The following is a 24031-nucleotide window of genomic DNA, read 5'->3' on the forward strand; positions in this document are numbered from 1 at the left end:
TGGAGCTATGTTGAGTAAAGTTTTTATAAACAATTGAAATTAAGATGGTATCAATCTGAACTAGATTATTTTAAGTTAAAATGTTAATAGCAGTCCCAGGACAACCTATAAAAAATAATTCATAAGTGTATAGTAAAAGAAACAATAAGAGAATTAAAATGGTATACTGGAAAAATATCTAACACAAAGAAGTCAGTAATGGAAAAACAGAGGAACAAAAACCATAAGATACACAGAAAAACAAATAGCAAAATGGCAGACATATATCCTACCCTATCAATAATTACACTAAAAGTAAATGGACTAAACAAAAGGCAGAGATTGGCAGAATGGGTTTGTTTTTTTTTTTAAAACCCACAATCTAACTATATGCTGTCTCCAAGAGACACACTTTAGAGTCAAAGACATAGATTGGTTAAAGTAAAAGGATGGAAAAATATATACCATGCAAACAGTAACCAAAAGAGAGCTGGAGTGGCTTTACTAATATCAGACAAAATAGACTTTAAAACAAAAATTATTACTGGAAACAGAAAGGACATATTATAATAATAAAAGGGTGAATCCATTAGGAAGACATAACAATTATAAACATATATGTACCTAATATCTAAGCCCCAAAATACACGAAGCAAAAACTGACAAAATTGAAGGGAGAAATTGACAATTCAACAATAATAGTTGGAGACTTTAATATTCACTTTTAATAGTGGATAAAACAACTAGGGAGAAGATCAGCAAGGAAACAGAAGACTTGAACAGCACTACAAACCAATTATACCTAATAGGCATCTATAGAACACTCCACTCAATAACAGCAGATACACGTTCTTCTCAAGTGTACATGGAACATTCTCCTAGTTAGACCATGTGTTAGGCCACAAAATGAGCCTCAGTAAATTTAAAAGGATGAAACCATGCAAACTTCTCTAATTATAATGAAATAAAATTGGTAGTCAATAGCAGGAGGAAATTTAGGGAATTCTCAAATGTATGCAAATTAAATGCATATTCACACACTCATTTCTAAATAAGCAATAGGTCAAAGAATAAATCACAAAGGAAATTAGAAAATAATTTGAGGAAATGAACAAAAATGCAACATATCAAAACTTATGCAGCTAAAGCAGTGCTTGGAAAGAAGTTTATAGCTTCAATGCTTATATTAAAGAATTTTATTACATGTAAATTATACTTCAGTTAAAGCTGCTATTTAATATAGAAAGAATTAATGACCCATATTCTTTGACTATATAAATTTGCATGCTACCATATATGTGTAGTCACTAAATTCTCTTTGATTTTAGTATAATTTGGGAAAAATTCTTAATCTTTTCAAAATAGATGTAAAGTTCATGGAAAAAAGAAAAACCCAACATGAATTTTAAAATATATAAGCAAGTATTAAGCTTACAGTTAATTATATGCATGCTAAAGTATTTAGAGGAAAGTGCACTGATGTTTGCAACTTTGAAATGCAACAACAAAATAATAAGATGGATTAATAGATGGATAGATAAGTGATAAAAACAAGTATAATAAAATGTTGGTGGTAGAATCTACTTATAAGTGTATATGTATTTACTATAAAATTCTTTAAACTTTGCTGTATGTTTGAAATTTTTCATAATAAAATGTTGAAGGAGAAAGTAATAAAATGCCATTCTGACCCTGAACTGTTACTATCCCATAATTCACTAAGTTAATATCCTATTGATCTGAAGAAATTAATGTTTTAAGGAGCTAGCTCTTTTCATTTATGTACTTTGGGAACCTGATGTTTTATAGGTAAACATTTTTAAACAGTGACCAGAAAGATGATAAAAGAGCAGGGATATTATCTGGGGGAATGAGATCTTGTAGCCTCAAAGCCAAACTTTCTAGGAGAATCTTCCCAGAGTCTAGAATTGTATTTCATTAGAGATTCAGATCAGCTCGATTTCTGCCCCAATTTCTGTAGGAAAAGTTGTGAAGTAGGCCATATGTAGATAAATGAGTAAATTCATGCCTGCTCAAATAGAGTTCATTTTTCCACCCTGTCATTTTCCAGCTCTATATTACTTCTACAGATCATACTCCCCTATTTAGAGAAGGCAGTTAGGTGCCATAAAACTCATTCTCTACTCTCCCCTCGTCATCTTGCAAAGCTGTTGGTACTGAGGCTTCAGTGTTCCATGGAGAGTGATTTTTCCAAGTGACGAAGCAGATTCTAATCAGTATAAGATCCAGATATGGACTGAGAGCTGGACCTCTGCCACTTTTCCCTCCAGCTCTTCTTAACACAATGACTAGGGAATTCCTTTGAGGATCACTGGGTACACCAAGCCCCCCTGATCCTGTGGCCTCCTTCCAGCCACAGAGATCTTTCTGTCTGGAGCATTTCCGGCCCTTCTGTCCCTTGGCTTAGAGAGTTGGGCTCAACCTGGGTAAGGGACAGAAGACTTGAGGTTATCAAACGCCCGTTGAATTATCTGATGCAAGACTGACTGGCTTGTTCGCCTCCCTGGCTCTCTTCCTGGGTTTCAAAGCAGCTGAGAAAACAACCTTTTTCTAAGTCTTGGACAAGGAGGAAAATCCTTGGCATGAAGGATTTCTGTCGCAGACACTTGGCAGAGCTAGAGGAAAGGTTTGTTTAGCTTAGCAATGGGTTTTATTAGCCCAGGCATCCCGTTGAAGTAAGATAATAGGGTCCCTGTTGAAGGACGTTTCAGCGTCAGTGGGTTTTCTCCCTTACTTCTCAGCAGAACCCTTGCAAGCAGATGAAAGTGTTAGATGCATTCAACAAGGACATCACCCCTGAATTCATCAACAACCGCAAAATCTTGCCAATCATGGGGGAGACTGAGATAGGGTTAAAAAATTAGCAAGATAGGAAATTGTGGATGATGCAAAATCATATTTCTAAGCTATCTACCTCAATTGCTTCTCACATCAGCTTTCTCGGCTGAACATATTACACTGTCTTTGGGCCCTACATCTTGTAGCAGAGAGCAGGGATAGAAAGACAGCCAGGCCTACCACCTACCCCTACAGGAAGAAATTCTTCTGCTTACACTTTCCCTCTGCTGGCTCATTTTACTCTGCCGTTCACCTTCAACCAGTGTGAGATTTGGGGTAGTGGGTGGAAAGGGGAAGGAAATTGAAGAGAGGAAGGATTCATTACCAGCATTAAAGGAAGCCTGCCTGGCACAGGAATTAGAGGAGAGAAAGTGGAAGAGGCAGTGCCAGCTTACCCTCAGCACATGGCTGCCTATTCATGTCTGCTTTCCTGAGGCACAAAGGCAAAAGTCACTTTTTCCTAAAGTTGGGGCTCTACGCAGGAACTCATGTAACCTGCCAGAACTCTATAAAAGCAGCTTCCAGGATAGCCTGTACCCAGGGTTCCTGACATCTTTGTGCTGCTTGTTCCACAATGGCCTTCCTGGCCACCCATGGAGGAGAAGTGCTGGGCTGGGTTGCTCCAGATGAGGGCCACACCTCTACTTTAAAAGGAGGACACAGGTACTATCCCTAGAAGGTGTCACTATCCTGGAGGAGGCCTGAGGTTCGTATGCGTAGCACTTTCTATTCTGTGGCTCCTTTTCTACTCTCTGAACCTCTTGGAAGTGGGATCAGGCCAGGAAAAACATGTGATGCTATAGCAAACTGAAATTAAAGACTTGTCTTGGGCCTGCCCAAGCTGAGAATCTTGGCAGTGATTAGGCAGCCTGCTCTTTTCTATGGCATCTTCTAAGTCCCCCAACTTTGAGGAGGGGCACCAGAAAGTCCTCAAAGTGGGTATGAATCAGAGCTTCTGAGAGTCGCCAATTTGTGCTTTTATTCACTCATTCATTTTTGCATTTCATAATCAAGCTTCTGTTATGTATACAGCGCAGTACTGGAGGTTGGTGGGACCCAAAGAAGCAGCAATGGTAGTGATGCTCTCTGCTTTCAAATACATGGTGGTAAATTCAGGTAACATTAACTATAAAACAGTGGAGAAAGTAGTGGGTGCTATTGAGAGGTACAGATGAAGTATGATGGGGTTAGAGAGAGGTTACCTCAAGCTAGAGAAATCAGCAAAGCTTTCTGGAAGAGGTGGCATTTGTATGGGGTTCAAAGAGTAGGTAGGATTTGGACATTCACAAATGAAGGGGAGAAGGATGATTGCCAGGATGGAAGCTTGTGAACAGCTGAGGCAACCTGCATGGATGCCCTGTCCCAGTCCCTTTGTCTTGAATCATGCAATATCCATGCTGCAGGAAAAAAAAAGTCCGTATTTGCTATTATGTCTTCTGCCTCATTTGCTGTATTATCTCAGAGAAGTGAATCAATCTGTGCATGATAAATTAGGGGCTGCCGTCATGGTAGTTAAAAGCATGGGTTATAGAACTGGGTGTCCTGGGTTGGAATCGTGGCTTCAGCACTCATAAGCTACCTACCTCAAAAGGTTGTTTTAAGGAATTATGTTTTCATAATAAGGTTTGTATCATCGCCATTACTGTAGGAACCCCCTGTAAGGCTCCCCTACCCACCCCAATCCTGTAGGACTTTCTACCATTTTAGATCCATTACTCTACTTGGAGAGTCTTTTCTTTTTATTGCAGTAACCTTGGTTTATAACATTATATACATTTCAGGTGTACATTGTTATATATTTTGATTTCTGTGTAGATTACATCATGTTTACCAAAATTTTTTTTTTTTTTTTTTTTTTTGGTGAGGAAGTTTCTCCCTGAGCTAACATCTGTGCCAATCTTCCTCTATTTTTTGTGTGTGGGATGCCTCCACAGCATGGCTCATGAGTGGACTAGGTCCCCTGCCAAGATCTCAACCTGTGAGCCCAGGCCACCGAAGCAGAGCACACAGAACTTTAACCACTCACCTGTGGGGCCAGCCCCTGAGAGTCTTACATTAGTATGCAAACACAACTGAAAGGCTAACACTGGAAGATTTAAATCAGCTGTCACTTTAGAGCTAAACAAAATTAGCTGACAACTTTATTTACTCAGAGCAAAATAGGTTCCTGAGGGGAGGGACATAAAAGAAGGAGAAGAGGGTCTGTTATGGGGAGGCCAGTGAGCTCCAGAGGTGACTTCTCCTTCCACATTTTAGAGTACCCAGCCTTCTGAGTTTTCGCTAGTAAATTGGGAGAAAGCTTCTGGCATACAGCACAGGGATAAAGTGAAGAACAGTGAGGAAAATGCCCATCGATGATTTTAGGAGGCTACAGCATGCAAAGCCCTGGACTTGGCCCTATAGAAGAGGAGGGTGTGGGATCAAAGAAAATGCCCCTGATCTTCACAATCTCATTGAGCATTCAGAACATACATCTAAGAAATGAATTGAAGTAGAAACAGATAACAGTCATTTAAAAAGTACAAATTCTCACAGTGCAAATTGAATCTGCCCAGCCCATAGTAGCTACTCAATAAATGTTTGTTGCTGGATGGATTGAATGAATGAATGAGTGCCCAAGAATGAGGCTCATAGTAGAATGTCAAAGTGAAAAAAACCCCATAGGCCTAAAGGCTCCTCTGTATTGTCTGTCTTCTGCCACAGAATATCAGCTCCATGAGAGCAAGGACCTTGTCTGTCTTGCCCCCTGCTGTATTCTCTGCACGTAGCACAGTGCCTGGCACAAAGGAAAGTGCCAGTAAATATGAATGGATTGAATAAGTACATGGATGGATGAGTGGATGGTACAAATAATGGAAATTACTTCCAGATGGTAGTGGGATTTGGAACCCAGCATCTAGTACATAGTAGATATACCTTAAATGTTCCTCAAAAGAATTTTAAAATATTAATGACCACTTTCCTCGTGAGAAAAGGTAAAGAGAAAGAAAGTATATTCATTAGAGTGTGGTTAAAGTCAAGCTGGTCTGATAGGAAGGAAATGTTCAAGAAAAAACAGCCTGGCTACTTGCTGGAAGTGGGATTAACGACTCACAATCCCACACACCTGCCTTGTGGAGCGCTAGGCTCTCTGAGCCACTTGTGTCTGCACTCATTCTTGCCCAACTACATATTTCTCTGAACCCTCAGAGGGTTCCAAAGCCAACTTCACACACTGCACACAGAGTTGATTGTGATGAAAATTTTTCACTAGGGCCCTGGAGTTTTATTAACCAAGCAGGCCCTCCCTGCATGGCATTATGTATTGAAGAAGATAGAATGACGCTTGCCAACAGCCCAAGTCAGACAATGATTAGAACACCCCAAATTTATGGGCTGACTGAACATCTGAAACAGAGCAGCCTAAATTATCTGCCAGGGAGAGTTGTCTCCTATAGAAAAGGATAATTTATAGTTTGAAAGGCAGAAAGGCACAAGGTATTGATTCAACTCTAAAAAAGGGAAGGGTTTATATGCATCCACAAAGATACATGGCAAGCATCACTTTTTTCTGAAATCTGCTGGGCTAGAAAGCCAATTTACACTTCCCTTCTCTACTATGTAACATTACAGACTCTCCAGATCAAAAAAACTCACATTAAATGCAATATGCACCTTCATGCCAGGCTTCTTACCATCAGGTTTGCATTGAAGTGTTTGTGGCCCAGGTTGCTTTGGGTATCTAACCACGCTGATGGTTCTCCTCCAGTTGTTCTCCTGTTTGAAGTTTCCCTTTTGGAATTTGACTTTAATCCAAACACACTGCACCAAGCATGGTTTGCTGAGTGAAGAGGAGGGCAGGACCATCACTTCCCTTGTTCCAATACTGTGTCTCTATTGATATAACCCAAAACCACACTAGATTTTTGTGAACCACGTCTCACTACCGACTCTTGTTGAACTGTAGTTAACCAACATTCTTAATCCATTTTCTAAATGCTAAATCTCGTCTCCCCCATTCTATAGCCAATAGTTGGTCCTCTATTCTCAAGGACAAGGCCTTACATATATTTCAATAAAATTGCATCCTAAAGATTTGTAGCATTTGTCCCAACACTCTAACCAAATTGAGATTTGTTTTGATATTACAATTGTTTAATCTACTATATTAACTCTTTCTCTATTACCATATTCAGTATCTCATCAGTGGGTTTTGTTACGTGATCCACAGGTCCAAATGTCACCTTTTCAGTGAGGTCTTCTCTTACTACTCTACTTAAAAATGACCCCCTCCTCTGATCCGATAGACTTCCTGCTCTCTTGCCCTGCCTTTTTTATTGTCCATAGCACATATAATCATCTAACCACATATTTTATTATTTATTATCTCTTTGCTTCCTTTAGAATGTAAGCTCTTTTGGGGTAGTAATTTTTATCACTTCTATTCCCTGCTAGATCCCATATTTGTTGTATGGATGTGGTTGAATACATCAGTGTCCTTATCCGGGTCAATAAGAATGTTGAATGTGACAGGACCAAGGCTACAATCCAGTACATTCTAGTAGAGGTTGCTACCCCTCACGAGATTGCTTTGATCCCGTGGTCACTTACAAATCCACCTAATGGTATTAGCATCCAGCCCTACTTGTCTTCAATTTAACCAGAAAGCTATCAAGAGTTTGTTACATTTTCTGCTGAAAATGAGATATTTCGCATTGGTGGTAGCCCTCTAATCTATCAATCTGGAATTTCTTTCCACAAAAGGGGAGTGAGATTCATCTGACACAACTGATCACTTCCACTTTCCAACTGTGCACAAAGCATCCTTTTGATAACCCATTTTAAACCCTGCTTGGGAAGGGCAGGGCTTTAATTAGTGACCTGTCCAAACCCCTTGATTCCCTGAAAGGGAGGTCCTTCCAAGTGTGAGGTCCCGCCAGTTGAAGTTGTCCTGGCTGGGCCTCTGGGCTTGTTCACAGAGTGGGCATGTGCTCCCTGGGAGAGGAAATAGTCAGATGATGGAGGTACCACCACTGGGCTGGAAGGCCTAGGCTCAGATGCCATTTGTTGTGTTGCACTGGAATAGCACATCCTTTTATTTCTGAGTCTCAAATTCTACAGTCTATAAAATTAAAATGGTAATATAGTTTTAAAAAATATACTTTTTGAACTTTATTGATTATTATTTATTTATACCCTTTTTGTTTCACGTCCAATTGCTTCATGCAGATAATAAAGATCTGAACTTTGGCATATGTTCAGTTTTTTTCTGTTGCTCTTTGACCTCAAGGATGTATGTTGCTCTTATCTATTTCCTTTTTCCCTATTCTTTCTGACAGAGCAGTGGTTTAGGCCCTGGTCATCTCATCCCTGAATTATCGCTATGGCCTCCTAACTAGCTCCAGAACTCCCATCTCTTGCTTCTCCATCTTAGACTCTTCAATCAGGATATTTCTTGGAACCCAGCTACTCAAAATGTGGTCTATGGACCACAGTATCAGCATCTTCTGGGAGCTTAGAAATGCAAACTCTCAGGTTCCCCTCAAAACCTACTGAATCAAACTGCATGTCAACAGGACCTGCAGATGATTAAGACCTACATTGAAGTTTGAAAAGCATTGCGCTCTCTTCTACTATGCCATTCCTCTGCCAAGGGGCATCCGTAAACTTCACATTGAGCCACCCCCAAACTATCTCTGTCAGAAAGGATCACCTTAATTTTCAGGTGAGATGTTCTTGACATGAAGATGTAAATACCCACCTATACCATGTACTTATTGGTTCTGAGAATGATGAGCAAGTTTATCTAGATAACTTTAGAGCAGTTGTAAAAATTATTGAGCTTCAACTTGAGGTGAATCTTTCTGATAAAAGCAAAGTGTATTGATTTTTGAATGAATGAAAGTTGAGGGGTACTTGGAAAGCATATGTGATGATTGGTTAGAAATGTTCTTGTTAGTTTGACATGGTGACAGGCATTTTATATATTTAATTTAATCTTCACAATAATCCCATTCAGGTGGATGTTGTTATCCCCATTTTACATGTGAGGAAACTGAAACTCCAAAATTTAGGTTGTCCAGAGCACAGTTTTGGTTGGAATTCAATCCATGCCCATAGAAATAAAGACAGCCATAATACAGTGGTTCAGACAAATGGCTCTGTCCTGAGGTGGATAGGTGAGCCCAGGTGGGAGGCACTGTGCTTTATGAGGTCACCCTTCTCCTGTGTTGCTTCCTCATCGCCCAGGATGTCCATGTCCATGTGGTTGAAGCTGGTTCCTGCCCTTGGGAAGAGAGAAAGGGAAAGTGAAGAGCACATAGTTTTCTTAAGAAGACATAATCTGGAAATTCTACCTGTCACGTGTACTCACATTCTGTTAGTCAAAGCTTTGTCACGTGGCCACACCTAGTTGCAAAAGAGGCAGAGAAATGTTGAAACCTGGGGAGTTATTAACTAAAAGGAAGGGTGAGGGGGTGGTGGCTACCAGGGGAAAATTGCAGGCCTTCCCATGGGCACCACCCAGCTGATTAGAGGAAGAACCTAGATTCAAACTCCGTGACTACAACCCGTGATCGTTCCCCCCATCATTCCATCATTTCTCATAGCTGACAGTCAGTAAATGTTTGTTGAATTGAAACAGATTGAGATATTGCATGTAAGCCTTTTGGTTACTTGAAATTATTTCTTCCTTCCACCTTGTCTCCCTGATTACCTAAGTGGCTCTGTGCCACACTGTCACTATTTTTGATGGTGTTAATTTGTAAAACAGGAAACTGATATTCATCTGCCTGCAGGAGAAGTGTTGTAATAAAATAATCCATCAGTCCTTAGAGGTTCTGCAGAACCATATGAAGTATGACAATGAGTGTTAATGATACTAACTTGTTAATGCCCAAATGACCATCACTTTAAAGTAGGTATCTTCTTAGGAAAATGCTATTACCCAAAATATTTTTGGTATTTTGTGTTGGCTGGTATAGCAGTCAACTCTTGCTTCAATAATGCTTCATGACAATAACACCAAAATCTCAGAGGCATGCAGTCATAAGCATTTAACTAATGTGTACATGGCTCTCCTAGGATCAGCTATTTAGGCTGGCCCTGGCTGGCCAGCTCTGCTCCAGATGTCTCTCATCCTCCTTCTGAGATAGCAGATTCGCTTGGACATATTTTTCTCTGGCAGTAGCAGAAGCCTAAGAGAACAAGTGGAGATCACGAGGCTTCTTGAGGCCTAGGCTGAGAATTGGTACAACCTATTAGCCAAAAAGTCATGTGGCCGCACCCACAGTTAAGGGCTGTGGGAATACTATAAACGTTAAGTAACAGAAAAATGTAGTCACATGGCAAAGGGTAAGAATACAGACTTGGTGAAGAGTTGAGGAAAACAAAGCAACTGATCATGGCTTTGCTTATAGCAAGTTATTTTGAATATTTACAATGATGATAAATCTTTATCTTTTAAGGATAGCTTTGAATTTTTAAACTTTTTTAATTTTTCTTATTTTTTTTTTTAGTAAATAGCTAAGTTTATGGATAAAATTAGAGAATCAAGCTAGGTTCATCTTTGGGCAGAAAGATAACTGTTAAGCATGTGACTTAAAAGAATGAAACATTTCTAGAAGAATATGGCATTTGGTGGCTGAATAGTTGGAATAAATGCACAGCCTTCCAAGATGATCAGCTGATTGAAGGAATAATACTCATTTGGTTCTAAAATCATTTTTTTAAAAATTGACCTTATAGTTTGTAGTCATATGGTACCACTTTGTCTCAAAGTGGAAAGGAGAGGAAACAGAGGCAGAGGCCCATCTCTAATCTCTCCTTTGACTAACCCATAATATGCTTTATGTGCAGATTCTCATTGCCAAGTCTCCTCTGGCTCCCTTTACCTCATTTGTCTACACCATCAAGAAGGAAGGCCTGGTTCTTCAAGGTAAGATTCTTGGATTAAGCCATTTCTTTAAGCTGATTATGCTCAGTGCTGCCCATTGCTGGTGATAATTACTGCTCTGCTCCTGATCGAAGCTACTTCAGGATAGAATCAAAGGTCAAGAGGAGTTGGGCAATGATATTTATCTTGATGAGATAAAAGAGATTGGCAATTGTGGCAAGAATTTGAGACAAAGTAGACGTGGGGCTGAGGGAGAAGTATAGAATTTCCTAACAGAGTGAGACAACCAAAGAATAAGGGTCAAACCAAGCAAGCTAGGAACTGCCACCACCCCAGTCCTCTTCACAGATCCTACGGACTGAGGACCCAGGCAGTAAGTCTCTGACACCAGCCTGGAGGTCCCAGCACTGCCTCAGAGCTCTCTCACTGAGCAGCTGAAGAACCATCTGGACTGGCAGCCTGTGGGGCACTTTGTCATGGCTCCATGAGCCCTACTTCCTCAGCCTCATGGTTAGTCTATTTCCTTTCCCTGTGCTCATGTCCTGACTGGGGACGAGGCCTTGCTAACCTGCACCTTGTGTTACTGGCCTTGGAAGGAGCTGAGGTCCGACTCACATAGAGCACCCCAAGGCCGCAAGTTGGCACTGACTGATCTACTATGGTGGTTCACTCCCAGAGACTGGATCCTCTAGTGACTAGGAGAGGCATCCAATGGCAGATCTGTCCAGAAAACAGTGAACGTGACGGGGTAAATTCAGACACCACTGAACTTAGCCCACAGGGTCAGATGTCCAAACTGGTCTATAGATGAAGAAGGGTCCCCACAGAAGAGCTCAGGATACACTGCTGTCAGGCAGGAGGCCCCATCCACAGAGATGCATAGGTGAACATCTAGCCTGAACCACAGAGGAGCATATTGTCATGGCTGTCCATTGGAGGAACATCTGCCCTTTAGGATTTCGTAAACTGAATATTTCTCCCGGGTTTGTGAAACAGGGCAAGTCCCTGCAGTATGCCCGTGGAGACACATTGCATTGCAAAGACCTAGCAGGGATTTTGTGGGGCAGGCTGGAGAGTGTATGCTTCTGACTGAGGAACAGGCCTTCCCTTTCCTTCCCCTTCTAAAATGTCTGCTTCTTAATGGGCCCAGAAAGCAGAGTGTTTGTTTGGTGCAGCTGAGCTCCACAGCAGGGACTCGGGTCCAGGGAAATTTGGGGTAAGAACTACTGACCTTTGGCTCTTAGCCTTTGACTTATGCTATCCAAGTTCCTTGGTAAATATTTTTTTTACAATTGCAAATATTGTTTTCTGACAAAGAAGCAGAGATTTTAGGACCAGATTAAGCAAAGCAAACAGCAGGCCCCTTTGTTACATACTCTCTAAGGGTGTAGAAGTAATAAGCAATCAGAAAGCTGGACTTGTGTTTACCCAGTGCACAGTGTGGCTTTTGACTCTTCATTTTTAGAGGCTTTCTTAAAAGATTAAGAGTCTAGTAAATAGCAAATTTAGATTTCAAGAAATTCTATGGAAGATTACAAGACAATTTCAGGAGGAAAATAGCCACTTCTGCCTAGAGGGCTCATACTGACAGCCTTGATATGGTGCCCATATCTTGATCACTGGGCATTTTGGTAAACAGCGTTTCAAAGGCTGGTCTAATTTGGATAACTTTTAGGATAATATTTACAGGAACAAGATCACAGAGTTGCCTCTCTGAGGCTCGTTGCTAAGATCATGATTTCGACAGGAAAGAGGAAGTTGTTTAGAGAAAGTAGAGGCTGGAAATACAATGAATTGGTAGAGGTTAAAAAACTGTAAAAAAAAAAAAAAAAACACTATTAGAAAAAGTTGGAAAACAGGAGGAAGTGGATTACTAAAAGAGGCTGACCTACAGCTGTGTGTCCAGGAAAGAGAAACACTCAGGAAAGTGTCAAATGATGCAAAAACCCCAACCAGTAAATAAAAATGTCTAGGAGATCGCAGAGCCTCACCTGGTTGCTTCGAAGCTGTTTTCTCCATCTCCCTCCCTGAAGGGATGACACCTCCCTCGGAGGTTTCCAGAGGCAGCTGGAACCCTTCCTGCCCTGAATTCAATGCCGCTGAATGCAAACCTGTGGGCACTCCCTCCCCTATAGCTGTGTGCTCCTCAGACTTCGAGAAAACAAAAAGGAGCTCTGATCCTCAAAAAATGAGGACTCCTCCTTTATTGGAGAGACCCCTTGGATTTCTGTTCCAGCTCTGCTATGTTCTTGAGAAAATTTCTGACACTCTAGTCCACTTGAAAATGACAATGTTGACCTTGATTCAGTGCTTTGCAAACTGTGCTGCAGCCCATTGGTGGGTCATGAAATGAAATGAATCACAACCAGCATTAAAAAAAATGAAATAGAGGAGAATAGAAAATATCAGATTATATCATACCTATTGTATTGTTTCGTGAAAAGTTGTGTGTGTGTGTGTGCATTATGAGTTTGTGTACAGAGGTTGCAGTGCAAAATGTTGTTCTTACTTGAATTATAGTCATGGCCTGGGTGATCTCTAAAGGCCTTTCCAATTCAGTTTTATCTGATCCTCCTAGGAGATGCTGTACTTAATAGTCACTTAGCTCCGTAGAGCTATACCCTTGAGATCTGCACAAACCGGAACATAAAAGCTTATTTTTTCACCAACTCTTACCAGATGACTGAGCTAAAAAACACCTGCACAACTCCCCCGGTTTAAAGCAAAGAAACCTTTGATCCCTGGGTGGTAACCTTGGAAAGATACCAGCAGTCAAGGCTAAGAAGCTTTCCTTGTGTGAGGGTTGCTGTGGCATGATAGCCCAGAGGTGGTACGAAGGTTGGTACCCAGAGCTCCAGGGGTAATATGCACTCCATGTCCGAGGGGCGTAGAGACAGAGAGGGGAAGAGTGAGGCCAGCTCCTGTGGTACCAACTAAAAGGGAACTGCCAGCCCAGCCACATTCCGTCTTTGTAATGGAGCCAGCCTGAAGTGGTGGGAAAGAACAATCAGGACAGCCTACCCCTTTGGAGGGGCGGGGCTGTTAGTGAATGTGGGAATGATCCCTCGGTGCCTTTTATCCCCTTAGCAAGCACCAAGATTCCTCCTGGTCTGCTAACCAGGAGGTTTTATAATACCTGAAGAGCTCCTGAGTGCATGAGCAGAGGGACAGAATAAAAGGTGAGGCCCAAATTCGATTTACCGGCTCCACAGGCCATTCCCCTCACCAGTTCTTAAGGATTAGGATGCTGACAACAGCCGGCAACTGGGGGCCCGAGACCTTTCCTGCCCCTTTGTTCACTGGGATGGGAGGGACAATAAAACGGCAGGCTGGAGAGACGGAGGGGCTTGGTCAGAGATTTCTCAGGCTGCTTTTTGAAACACTTGAAGGAGCCTGGTCCGTGCTATTGTTATAGTAAAATAGAAAGCGGAACTATTCTCCTTTTGCAAAAAAAAGAAAAGAAAAGAAAAAGTAAAAGAAAGAAAACCCACCCTCCCAGCATCTTCAGGAGGCCGCCTGGCTCAGGCCATTACCATGGCAATACCATGCTGTTTGCATCTTCTTTGTCCATCCTGCACTTGTTGGGGGTCCTGGCCTCTCATGGTTGGGCTCAAGACTGGAAATACTTTGCCCCAGAGGAGAGGGAGCTCACAGCCACCAGCTTCCTGCTGGCTCAGACTCTGAGAGGAGCCAGGTCCCAGCAGAGGGAGAGTTGAGCCCTTTTATGCAACTGAAGTGGGAAAGGTATCGGGGGTGTCCGGAGGATCCCTTTAATCCATTTTTCCTTTGTCCCCCGAGTTCACTATGAAAGCCCCAGCATCCAATGGGTGGAAAAGCAGAGATTTGGCAAGCTCAGAGTGAGGCTAAGGGGTGTCAGGACCTGGTAGAGAGGGAAAAGCAGGAGCAGGCTTTGGGAATTTGGGTTAAAAGTTGGTTTTAATGGAGTGGGCCCACAGAACCTCATGCCAAAGGGAAGGGAGCGTTTACAGTGGACTCCCACCTGATGCACATCTGCCTTGGTCGTCTCCTTCGTTTCCCCAGTAAGCCCCAACTGTTATGCCCCCAGAACACAGCTGGGACCCCTGGGCCTCTGTGTCAAGACCAGGAATAAAGATTCTATAATTGTAAGCAGCCAGATTATTGCTGATGCTGCAGGAGGCCTAGGCAAAACCCAGGGTGGGGCTCTCCCAAAGCCATCTTGGCTTTTGAGAGACACATGGCAATAAAGCCTGAGACTTGGTAAGACTTGGTAAAGAAGCAGATCCTAAAGGAGGGGCTGGCCCAGGAGAATGAAGAGGTCTACTCAATGGGGCTGCCTCCTTGTTCACTCTTCCTTTGGCCTACACTTTTTCTTTTCCTCAGGAATCTAGGGAGCATTTAAAAAGCAAAAGCCAGGTTCTTTTGAACAGGGCAGAAGATAATGGCTTAGTTTCTCGGGACAAAATTGCGTTTTTTCTATTGTTTTTTTAAAAAATCAAGATCTGCAGGCCAGCCCTGTGTCCTAGTGGTTAAGCTCAGTGCACTCCACTTCTGTGGCCCAGGTTCAGTTCCCAGGCATGGACCTACACCACTTGTCAGCAGCCATGTTGTGGTGGCAACCCACAAAGAAAACAGTGGAAGATTGGCACAGATCTTAGCTCAGGGTGAATCTTCCTCAGCAAAAAAAAATCAAGATCTGGTATGACAGGTTGAATTTGGATTCTGGTGCTGTCCTCTACTAGTTTAAGTTTGAATGAGCAGCATAAACCTTGGGATGGGACTGGGGCACCCTTAGATAAGTCCAGAGAAGGTTCTGGAAATGAAGCTACTTTCCCGTTTTTCCAACCACCTAGTATAGGGACTCAGAAGAAACCAGAAAACAAAGAAACAATGATTTTTTTAGAGCTAGAAAGCCATGTGCCTCATTTTTCTTGTAAAATCAAGAATGCTTGTTTGATCACCTTTTGAAGCATATTGGGAGAGGCATTAATCTCCTCTATTTGTTCCCTTGTCACAAAGTCAGCTTAGAGTCTTCTACCTCCTTTTCTTGGTCACTGAACCAACTGGATGATTTATTGAAAAATTCTTTTCCCCCAAATACCACCATCTGAGTTCATCAGATTTCAGTTTGAATCAGTAACCTATGTAAATGTTTTCTGCCCAGTGGACTCAAAGTGACCCCGAAGATTCTCAATCTATTTCCATCCAGGTATGGAGGTGTCTGCTTGGTCAGTACCACCCACACACCTGGCACAGTCTGGCATTCTTGTGGGAGCCTGGGCAAAGAGCCCTGGGATTTGACGGAGCAGAGAGAGTGAACTCCCCGCTCAGGGGTCACAGAGAGGAGGGCAGAGCAGGCCTGTCACATTGTCCCCAGGCTGCCAGGTGCCACTGCACCTCAGAGAGCTCCTCCAGGCCAAGGCATTGTCCTTTGGGACTTCTTCCTGCCTCTCAGGGAGGAGCTTCCCCCGGGAAATGAGGAAGGACTCCCATCTGCCCAGTTTTCTTCTTTTCACATGCACGCCACTTCCCTCCCTCCACGACAGCTTCTCACACTGGCCCCTGCTTTGTTCTCTTCCTCTACTCTCTTCTTAGCCTCAAAGGGAGGTTTAATTTTCAGTGTGGAAAAATATTTTAAATACAGAACAGTACAGAAAATAATAAAATCCATGAATCTAACACCCAGAATTAACAAATATTACAATTTTGTCATATTTGTTTCAGATTTTTTTTTAAATATAGGAATAAAACTTGACAAAAGTCAACACTCCTTTGTACCTGTCCCTGGTCCCTCCCTACCCCACAGTCCTCCACAGAAGTGAAAGCTTTCCAGGGTAATATATCCTTCCCCTCCTGCTTAAAATCTTTTCTACATATATGTGAATCCAAACGTAATATTATGATTTGTTTCGAGTGCATTCCAAATTTGCATAAATGGCTTATTGTACACGTTGCACAACTTGCTTTGTCACTTAATATTATGTTTTTGAAGTTTGTCCACATTGCTACACAGAGATCATGGTCTTTCACTTTAATTGAGATATCCGTATCCATTGTATGAATATACCACATGTTATCCATTCCCCTACTGATGGAAATTTCAATTATTTGTTAAATTAATGAATTCTTTTGCACATGTTTCTTGGTATGCAAGTGTGAGAGTTTCTCTAGGTATATATCAAAAAGTGGAATGACTGGTCAGAGGATATGCATTTTTATCTTTACTATATATTCCCAAATTGCTGTCCAAAGGGTTTATCAATTTATGCTTCCTTGGGAGCTAATGAACCAATTTCTGTTCAGCTGTGTATAATTATAAGTTTATTGTCATCTTTCCATGTGCATTTTTTTTATGCATTCCTTATAGAAGCCTCTTTTATCTCTGCAGTTGGGGGTATGCGCTCTCCAGAGGGATCTTCCTCCTGGTGCATGTGCTTCATGCATATACTTAAATGATTAACTGACAAAAATGACTTTACTCCTCCTAAAGTTAGCTGCATACACTTCCCAGAAAGAGAGCTTTTAGTTTTGTTCACCACCTTTATTTTCAGGTGAAGGAACTGAGTTCCAGAAATGTAAAGCAGTGGTCGCTGCCTCAAAACTGAGTTTTGTAGCCCTTTCCGAAGACTCTGCCTGGGATCCTAAGATTTTATAAAATTAGAAATGGATTGGGGCCCCATTGTTTTTCATCATGGCAGCCCCTGTCGCAACTTATCTCTCAGGCTTCATGAGCCTCTGTTGGGATGTTCCAGGCCCATCCTGAATCTTGAATCTTGAAAGTTCCTGAGTATAGCTGGGTCATAAGTTTGGCTGGGTGGAATCACAGCCTAAATTAACAGTGGTGTACAAGATAGAGGTTTGCTGCTTTCTCACATGGCATTGTGAAGGAATGCAGTCAGAGCTGGTGTAGCAGTCTGGCCCCACGTGTTTGTCCAGGCTCTTAGCTTGTTGCCCCATCACACCTAGGATGTTGCTCTTGTTGTTCTTCCAGAATGACTCAGCATCATGTTCTCTATCCAGGTAGCAGGATTTGTGTCGGGTAGAGATTGGTGGTGGAAGGAAAGGGCACGCCCCTTTCTTTAAGGATATTAACCAGAAGTTATACACATTATTTCTGCTTATATCGTGTTGGCCAGTCTGTAGATATGTGGAAAGAAAGGCTGGAAAATGTAGTTGTTTATCTGGGTGGCCATGTGCTGAGCTAAATTTTGGGAGTTCTTTTACCATGAAAGAGAAGGAGAGATGAATGTTTGCTGACACATCCTTTTCAGAGGAGCCCAGTCACAGACATTAGGCCCCAGGGTGCAATAGTACAGACCATGGGGCTGGGCTCGTTGCATAATGTGGAAATGCAACATAAATATTGTGCATTAAAAATACTATCCAGGCCCTCTTTGCTACGTAGAGTCTGGAGCAGAGAAGCAGGGTATCCCAGTAAGTAAAGCCACCAAGGATCAGCACCCAAAAATTTTGGTCTTCCACCCAAAACAGAACCTGTCTCAAGCAGAAATGTTAATATGTATTTTGCTATCATGCACTATGCAAGAAAGACACTTGAACAAGAGCTTACTAGTGCTTATAGCACAGGGCAGGGTATGAATTTGGGTCCAAAGTCATAGACTAAACACATTTTTTTTCCAAAATGTTTTTTCCTGTCTCTACATTTTATTAAAACATGGAACAAAATGTCAGTTGGAATAAGGTTATAGAGAAGAACTTTAGTCCAAGGCCTGGACTAAAGTTAGACTGGATCCACAATCCTCTGTTAGAACCTGGAAGCCATTTGGCTATCTTTGCAGAGTTAACAATTTGCATTTGTGAAAATGCCTAAGTAATAATACCAAAAGATGTTAAATCAATTCAGGTTGTTGATTTTCTTTGAAAAGCTCTTCCAAAAGGACTTGGTGTTCTTTCTGGTATATGACTTGAGCTCCATTACAGTGAGTTCAGTTCAGCAGATATTTGTTGAGCATCTATTGTTTTCAGACTATGGTGCTCAGTAGGTATAAGGCTGAAAAAAAAAAGGTCCCTTCCTTTTAGTAGCTCAGAATCTAGTTAGCTCAAAACAAAATAAGTTTAATCAAAGGCAACCGTGACACCTATTTTCGAGTTTCTGACAATGGAATATGAAAGTACAGAAGAGACAGACTCATTCCAACTAGGATGACTGAGGAAGATTCCCAAGAGTATGTGAGACTTGAACTGGACGTCAGCTCCTGCATACTGATGAAAATGGCAATCATTGTCTGTTAACAGAGGCCAGTTTCTTTTGCTATTTGAGGATAGATTTGGGGACACTGGGGAATGCTGATTAGTGCCATGTGACTAATGTTGAATCATGCTGACTAATGTGTTCTAAATGGATTGATTCAACAATAAAGGGAACACTGAGAGTCAAGAGTTCAGATCCTAGGTTTTACCAGGTGATGAAATATAAATCACTTAGCCTTTGTGCTTCGTTATTTTGTCAATTAAAATGTGCTCGTGATGAGAATCCAACAAGTCACCTTGACTAGAAAGTGCTTTACAGACTTCAAGGATAACAGAAATGCTTAATAACAACTCCCAGGACAGGCTTGTGCAAGCTTGAGTTATTCATAGTACGTGCAGAATCAGAACATCCATCACATGCTGCTCCCCGGCCATGTGAAACTTCTCTTTCCTCACTCATGCCATGAGAACTGACAGACAGTGCATGCACTCACAAAAACTGACAAATAGAGGAGCTTTTGAAAAATCTTCCTATCTACCTACTGGGGTGTCTGTATTTTTCTACAACAAATGTCGCCACAGAACTAAGAGCTTGCCTTGCACACACAGCTCTTTCTCTCTTTTGACATCTCCCCAGCTAGACTGCTTGAGAACCTTGCCTTCTGTGTCCAGATGTTTACTGAATTCTGAAGGCCCCCCAAAGGGCCCAAGTTCTTTTGTTGCTCTCCAAATCACTTCCCACAGAGACTGACCGATGTCCTGAAGGAGCCCTTCAATAGGGAGGATAAATGGAGGCAGATGAAGACATGACCCCCTGAGGCTCACCCACGTCCACACTAACAAAGGGTCTGAGGCACAACCTTGTAAGGAGCATTTTGGTCAGCAGCATCCCTTCGAGGGGCCAAGTCTCCCCCACAGGGCTGCTTTCATTGGCTACCATCACAGTGGAAGTACTGGGCATTTGTTAAGGGCTTGGGTGTGCTAGGTGTAGCACAAAACATCTATATGTTGGTCCCCTGCCTTTGTGAGGGCTTCCTGACTACAGATGGCAGCTGGCTTTCTCAGGGGAAACCTGGGGGTAGAGGAGGAAGCCAAGGAGGGGCTCTGCTTCTCTGGATGACCTCTTCCCAGCCAGCCCAGAAAGACTCCCTCTGTCTACAGCTATCAGCAGTCAGGCCAGGGCTGCAGGGCCTTAGCCCACACCTGTGCTGGGTTTCTGAGTGTCTCTGGTTTGCGAGGCTGTCGGCGCCCTGGGTAATAAAGTATGTATGTGAGTGGACTACTGCTGGAAGGAAAGTATTATTTAGACTGCTAGTGTGCATTTCAATGACGACAACGTTTTTTTCAAACTTTTTTTCTCTCCCTCTTTTTTTTTCCCTTTAGGCCAACAGAGGCCATAGGGACACTATGACCTTTGTCTAGAGCTGATGGGGGCACGATTTGTGAAATGAAACAGGACTGTACTGCTTGGAAGAAGGAAACGGAAGCCAACATAATGGGGATTAATTAGTTGATTGCTGTTGAGATGGTAACAGATTTGCCCTCATACCATTGAGCCAGCCATCTCAGACCTAGCAGGGAAGGTGAGGATGAAGAAGCCTTTGTTCAGGTCTCTGGATGCGTGGGGCTGAAGGCTTTGCCATTGTGGGATGTCAACAGCCATAATAATAATAATTTGCACTTATATAGCACCTTTCAACCAGGCACCTCAAAGCGGTTTAACCACATTAATTAATTAAAGCCCACAATCCCCCTGGGGAGAGGAGGAGGAGGACTAACAGGATTTGTGATTACAGGAGGGAACAGTTCCGAATAAAGTATTGTCCACCAAATAAAAAGAGTAGGTGTAAAGGAATTGGGGTCTCCACAGACTAACTGATTCAGAAATGAAATCATGGAAAGATAGGGGAGGCTGGGGCGGGCATGGGCATGGGGGTCTGCTCTTGTGTCAGAGGGAGGTCAGTGGGCTCAGAATTCACTGACAGGTTCGGATCCAACTGAGAAGCAGAACATGTATGGTATTAGTGGCATTTGGAAGGTCATTAGTAGCACAACTATTGTGGTGTAAATTCAAGTTTCCCTAGTATATTGTGTATAGCCCTGCAGAACAAAGAGTGAGATTCATGCAGTATTTAATAAAGGATGAAATGATTTCTTTAGATTTAAAGCCCAAAGCTGGGCCAGTCAATTAGCAAATAAATGAACTGGTGACCTATAGGATAATTGAGTTGTTTCCAGCAGAACACCCAGCCTACCCCCTAGTACTGCCATGAGGTTTTCCGACAAAGCTTCAAGGCCGGGTTCAGTGCAAGGCTTGGGGGCTTCAGCCCCTTCAAAGCCAGGTATCAAATCTTCCCAGGCTTTGGCAGTGGGACCTCTCTTACCCAAGTTGTTAGTGACCCCCCCCCGAGCTGTCCTCTATAGAATCACTTTGTACCTGCCCCCCTTCAGAGGTTTTTACATGCTTTGGAGGCTAGAATTAAGCCTTATCCTATGCAGTGTCTCTTATCAGTGCCCAGCAGAGTGCTGTGCACAAAGTAGGTTGAGATCAGTGAAGAATGGTAGAATGACTAAATCCTTTAACAACTCGGTATTTGTTGAGCACATACAAATGCTAAAGTGAAGCTCAAAAAATAGGATATGTGCCCTGTTCTCAAGCACTGTATGACAAGGAATGGGAAAGACTCATATCCTACTAACTATAGTTTAAAACAGAATAAAATAAAGTGATCTGATCAATCCATGCCCAAGCCACATGCTGCAAGGGCAAAATAAGGAACATTTCAGCTGGAATGAATCAGTGAAGGTGTTCCTGGAGAGCAAACGATGAGCTGAGCATTGGAAAGTGAGGAGGATTTAGGTAGACCCAGAAGAAGTGGGGGATGCAGGCCTTCCAGATGTGGTCATTTGTCTCCCTCTGAATGAGGTGCATTTTGAGAAGTTGTGTCTTCAATAGAACAGTTGGGAAAATCAACTGATTAAATGTACATTTCCTATGAATTCATATGGCATGAATTGGCTCATTTGAAACTTCAAGGGACCATTTGAGAAGTTGAGAAAGGTGCTTTGTTCTCTGTAACTGTTAATTCAGTTTCTCTCTACTTTCATTGTCCACCAAGAAAGAAAAGCTAAACAGTTCCCACATTAAAACAGGGCACTCAAAAGTGTCTGAGAAAGATACCAGGAAAACGTATCCCAATCCCAAATGTCAAAGATGAAATGGCTTCCTCCTTGTGACTATCTTTTTGACCCCAGGAAACACTGAGACTGTGCTCTCCACCCAGTGATTAACAAACTGGTCCCCATGCTCTCCTGTTCCAGGGCCCACCAGGGCTTTTCCCCACATGCCGTGCTGCCAGGACAGGACGAAGCACTGCCTTTACATTGCGCCAATATTGACTGAGTACGGCTCAAGGTTTAATACACACTGTATGTGCATACGCCTGTCTAATCCTAACAGTCTCACAAGGTAGGACTCTGCATTATTCTTTCTTCACAGATGAGGAATGAGGAAGAAAAATTCAGTCTCTTCCTAGAAAGTGATGGAAGGTGGAGCTGAACCCAGGCCATCTTGCCTCTTCCTCTCTCACCCTCGCCCGAGTAGTAATTCTGTTCACATCTGTTACCACCTCTCCTCAATTCACTGGTCATCCTCAGTTCACTAAAGTGCTCAGTCCAACACTCTACACAAAATAGGAACTTAGTGAATATTTTCCAAATAAAAGCATCACTAGGAGCAGTGCTAGTGGCTTGATTCCACTGGGAGAAGTGGCTACAGAAGACATGGATAGTGGTGCTGAGAATACAGTAGGGGCTCCATCACTGTATTCTCATTTCACCGTTATTAAAGATGAGGAGACATGCACAGGAAAGTGGCCCCAGGGAATGTTTGCAAGAAAGAAGACACAGGTGGTGTTCATGAACTGAAAATCTGCCAAATCGGTGCCACCCATGAGATGCTAGTGAGGCATCTTGTATTGTTAATTACTTTTATTGAACTTGGATGTGATGCAGTGATTTTTTTCTTAGTGTGTGTGTACATATACATATGTATGACAGAGTCCAACTCTGTCTCATTATTGTGCTAGCCTCCCAGTTGCTATATTGATGTGCTGCAGTCCTGGTGAAGATTGAGAAGAGTGTGGTCCCTCTCAACCCACAGAGTGAGCATTTCTGGATTAAGGCAGAAGTGCTGAACTCCATGCACAGTGTCTTTTATGTTGTATATGGGGAGCAAAGTTACTGCTCAGAGAGGATTCTAAAAGTTTGTCCAGGATTACCAAATGAGAATTCTGGAGATGGAGATTGAGGATTAGGTAATTGGCGGGTGGGAGCCAGGGGAGGGGAGGGAAATGAAGTCAAGGGGAAGTGCAAAATATCTGATTGTGCCCCAAAAAGCTGTGGTCTTAGAAGCACTTGGGAGTGTTATTTTTTTCTGTTACTTTTGTCCTATGGCTGTGAAAGGACTTTATTCCACTAGAGAATTCAGTGGAGGTCTCTTTTGCTCAAATGAGAGGAAGGAGCCCATCACATTCTCAGATGAATGTCCTAAGTATGAGAGAAGGCACAAGGCCTACTTCTCTGAATTTCAGTGAGGACAGGGTTCACATGGAGCACAAGTTCTCCAGAACTCCAAATAGACCTGGGAGGAGAGTGGACCAATAAATACTGAGCATACGACGGAACAGACTTGGTTTTGCTGCCGAAACAGCCCCCTGAAATCACAATGACTTAAAGTCTATGCACATCTGAGGGACTCTCCCTAGGAACGTGCTCCTCCATGTAATGACTCAGTATTTCCTTTCAGTATCAACATGCACTTCCACAATTGCCACAGTAGGGGAAGAGGGAAAGAGAAAGGTTGTGCACTGGCAATTAAGTGCTTCCCCAAGAAATGACACCCATCACTTCTGCTCACATGGCCAAGCAGTCATGTGTCCATTCCTAACTCCAAGGAGATGAGAAGTACAAGCCTCCCCTGCATTCAGGAGGGAAGGAGAACTTGATGTTGGTGAACACTGGGAAGGTCGACCACATTCTGCCACACTCAGTGAGCTGGCACATGTCTTCTTCTTTCGTATTCACTACTTAAATATTCCTTTCCCTTGGACTACCTGGTATATATCAAAG

At 42.5% G+C, this 24031-nt stretch overlaps 1 protein-coding gene across 19 annotated transcripts in view; it reads left to right on the top strand.

The window, feature by feature from the left end:
- Positions 1-24031, top strand: part of RAD51B (RAD51 paralog B) — a 638238-nt gene that overhangs the window by 529362 nt on the left and 84845 nt on the right. For 7 of the 19 annotated variants that reach the window (XR_011504632.1, XR_011504641.1, XM_070513846.1 and 4 more), the window contains one exon: positions 10675-10753. Coding sequence is in view for 9 of the 19 variants with exons in the window: in XM_070513846.1 (XP_070369947.1) it covers positions 10675-10753 (79 nt within the window). In the remaining 10 variants the exon portion in view is untranslated. Of the gene's footprint in view, positions 1-10674; positions 10754-20284; positions 21902-22400; positions 23755-24031 lie in introns of those variants that run through there. The other 12 variants (XR_011504640.1, XR_011504639.1, XR_011504636.1 and 9 more) reach the window with 3 other exon arrangements.

This window comes from Equus asinus, chromosome 7 (genome assembly GCF_041296235.1).
Source record: "Equus asinus isolate D_3611 breed Donkey chromosome 7, EquAss-T2T_v2, whole genome shotgun sequence".
In the NCBI taxonomy this organism is placed as follows: Eukaryota; Metazoa; Chordata; class Mammalia; order Perissodactyla; family Equidae; genus Equus; species Equus asinus.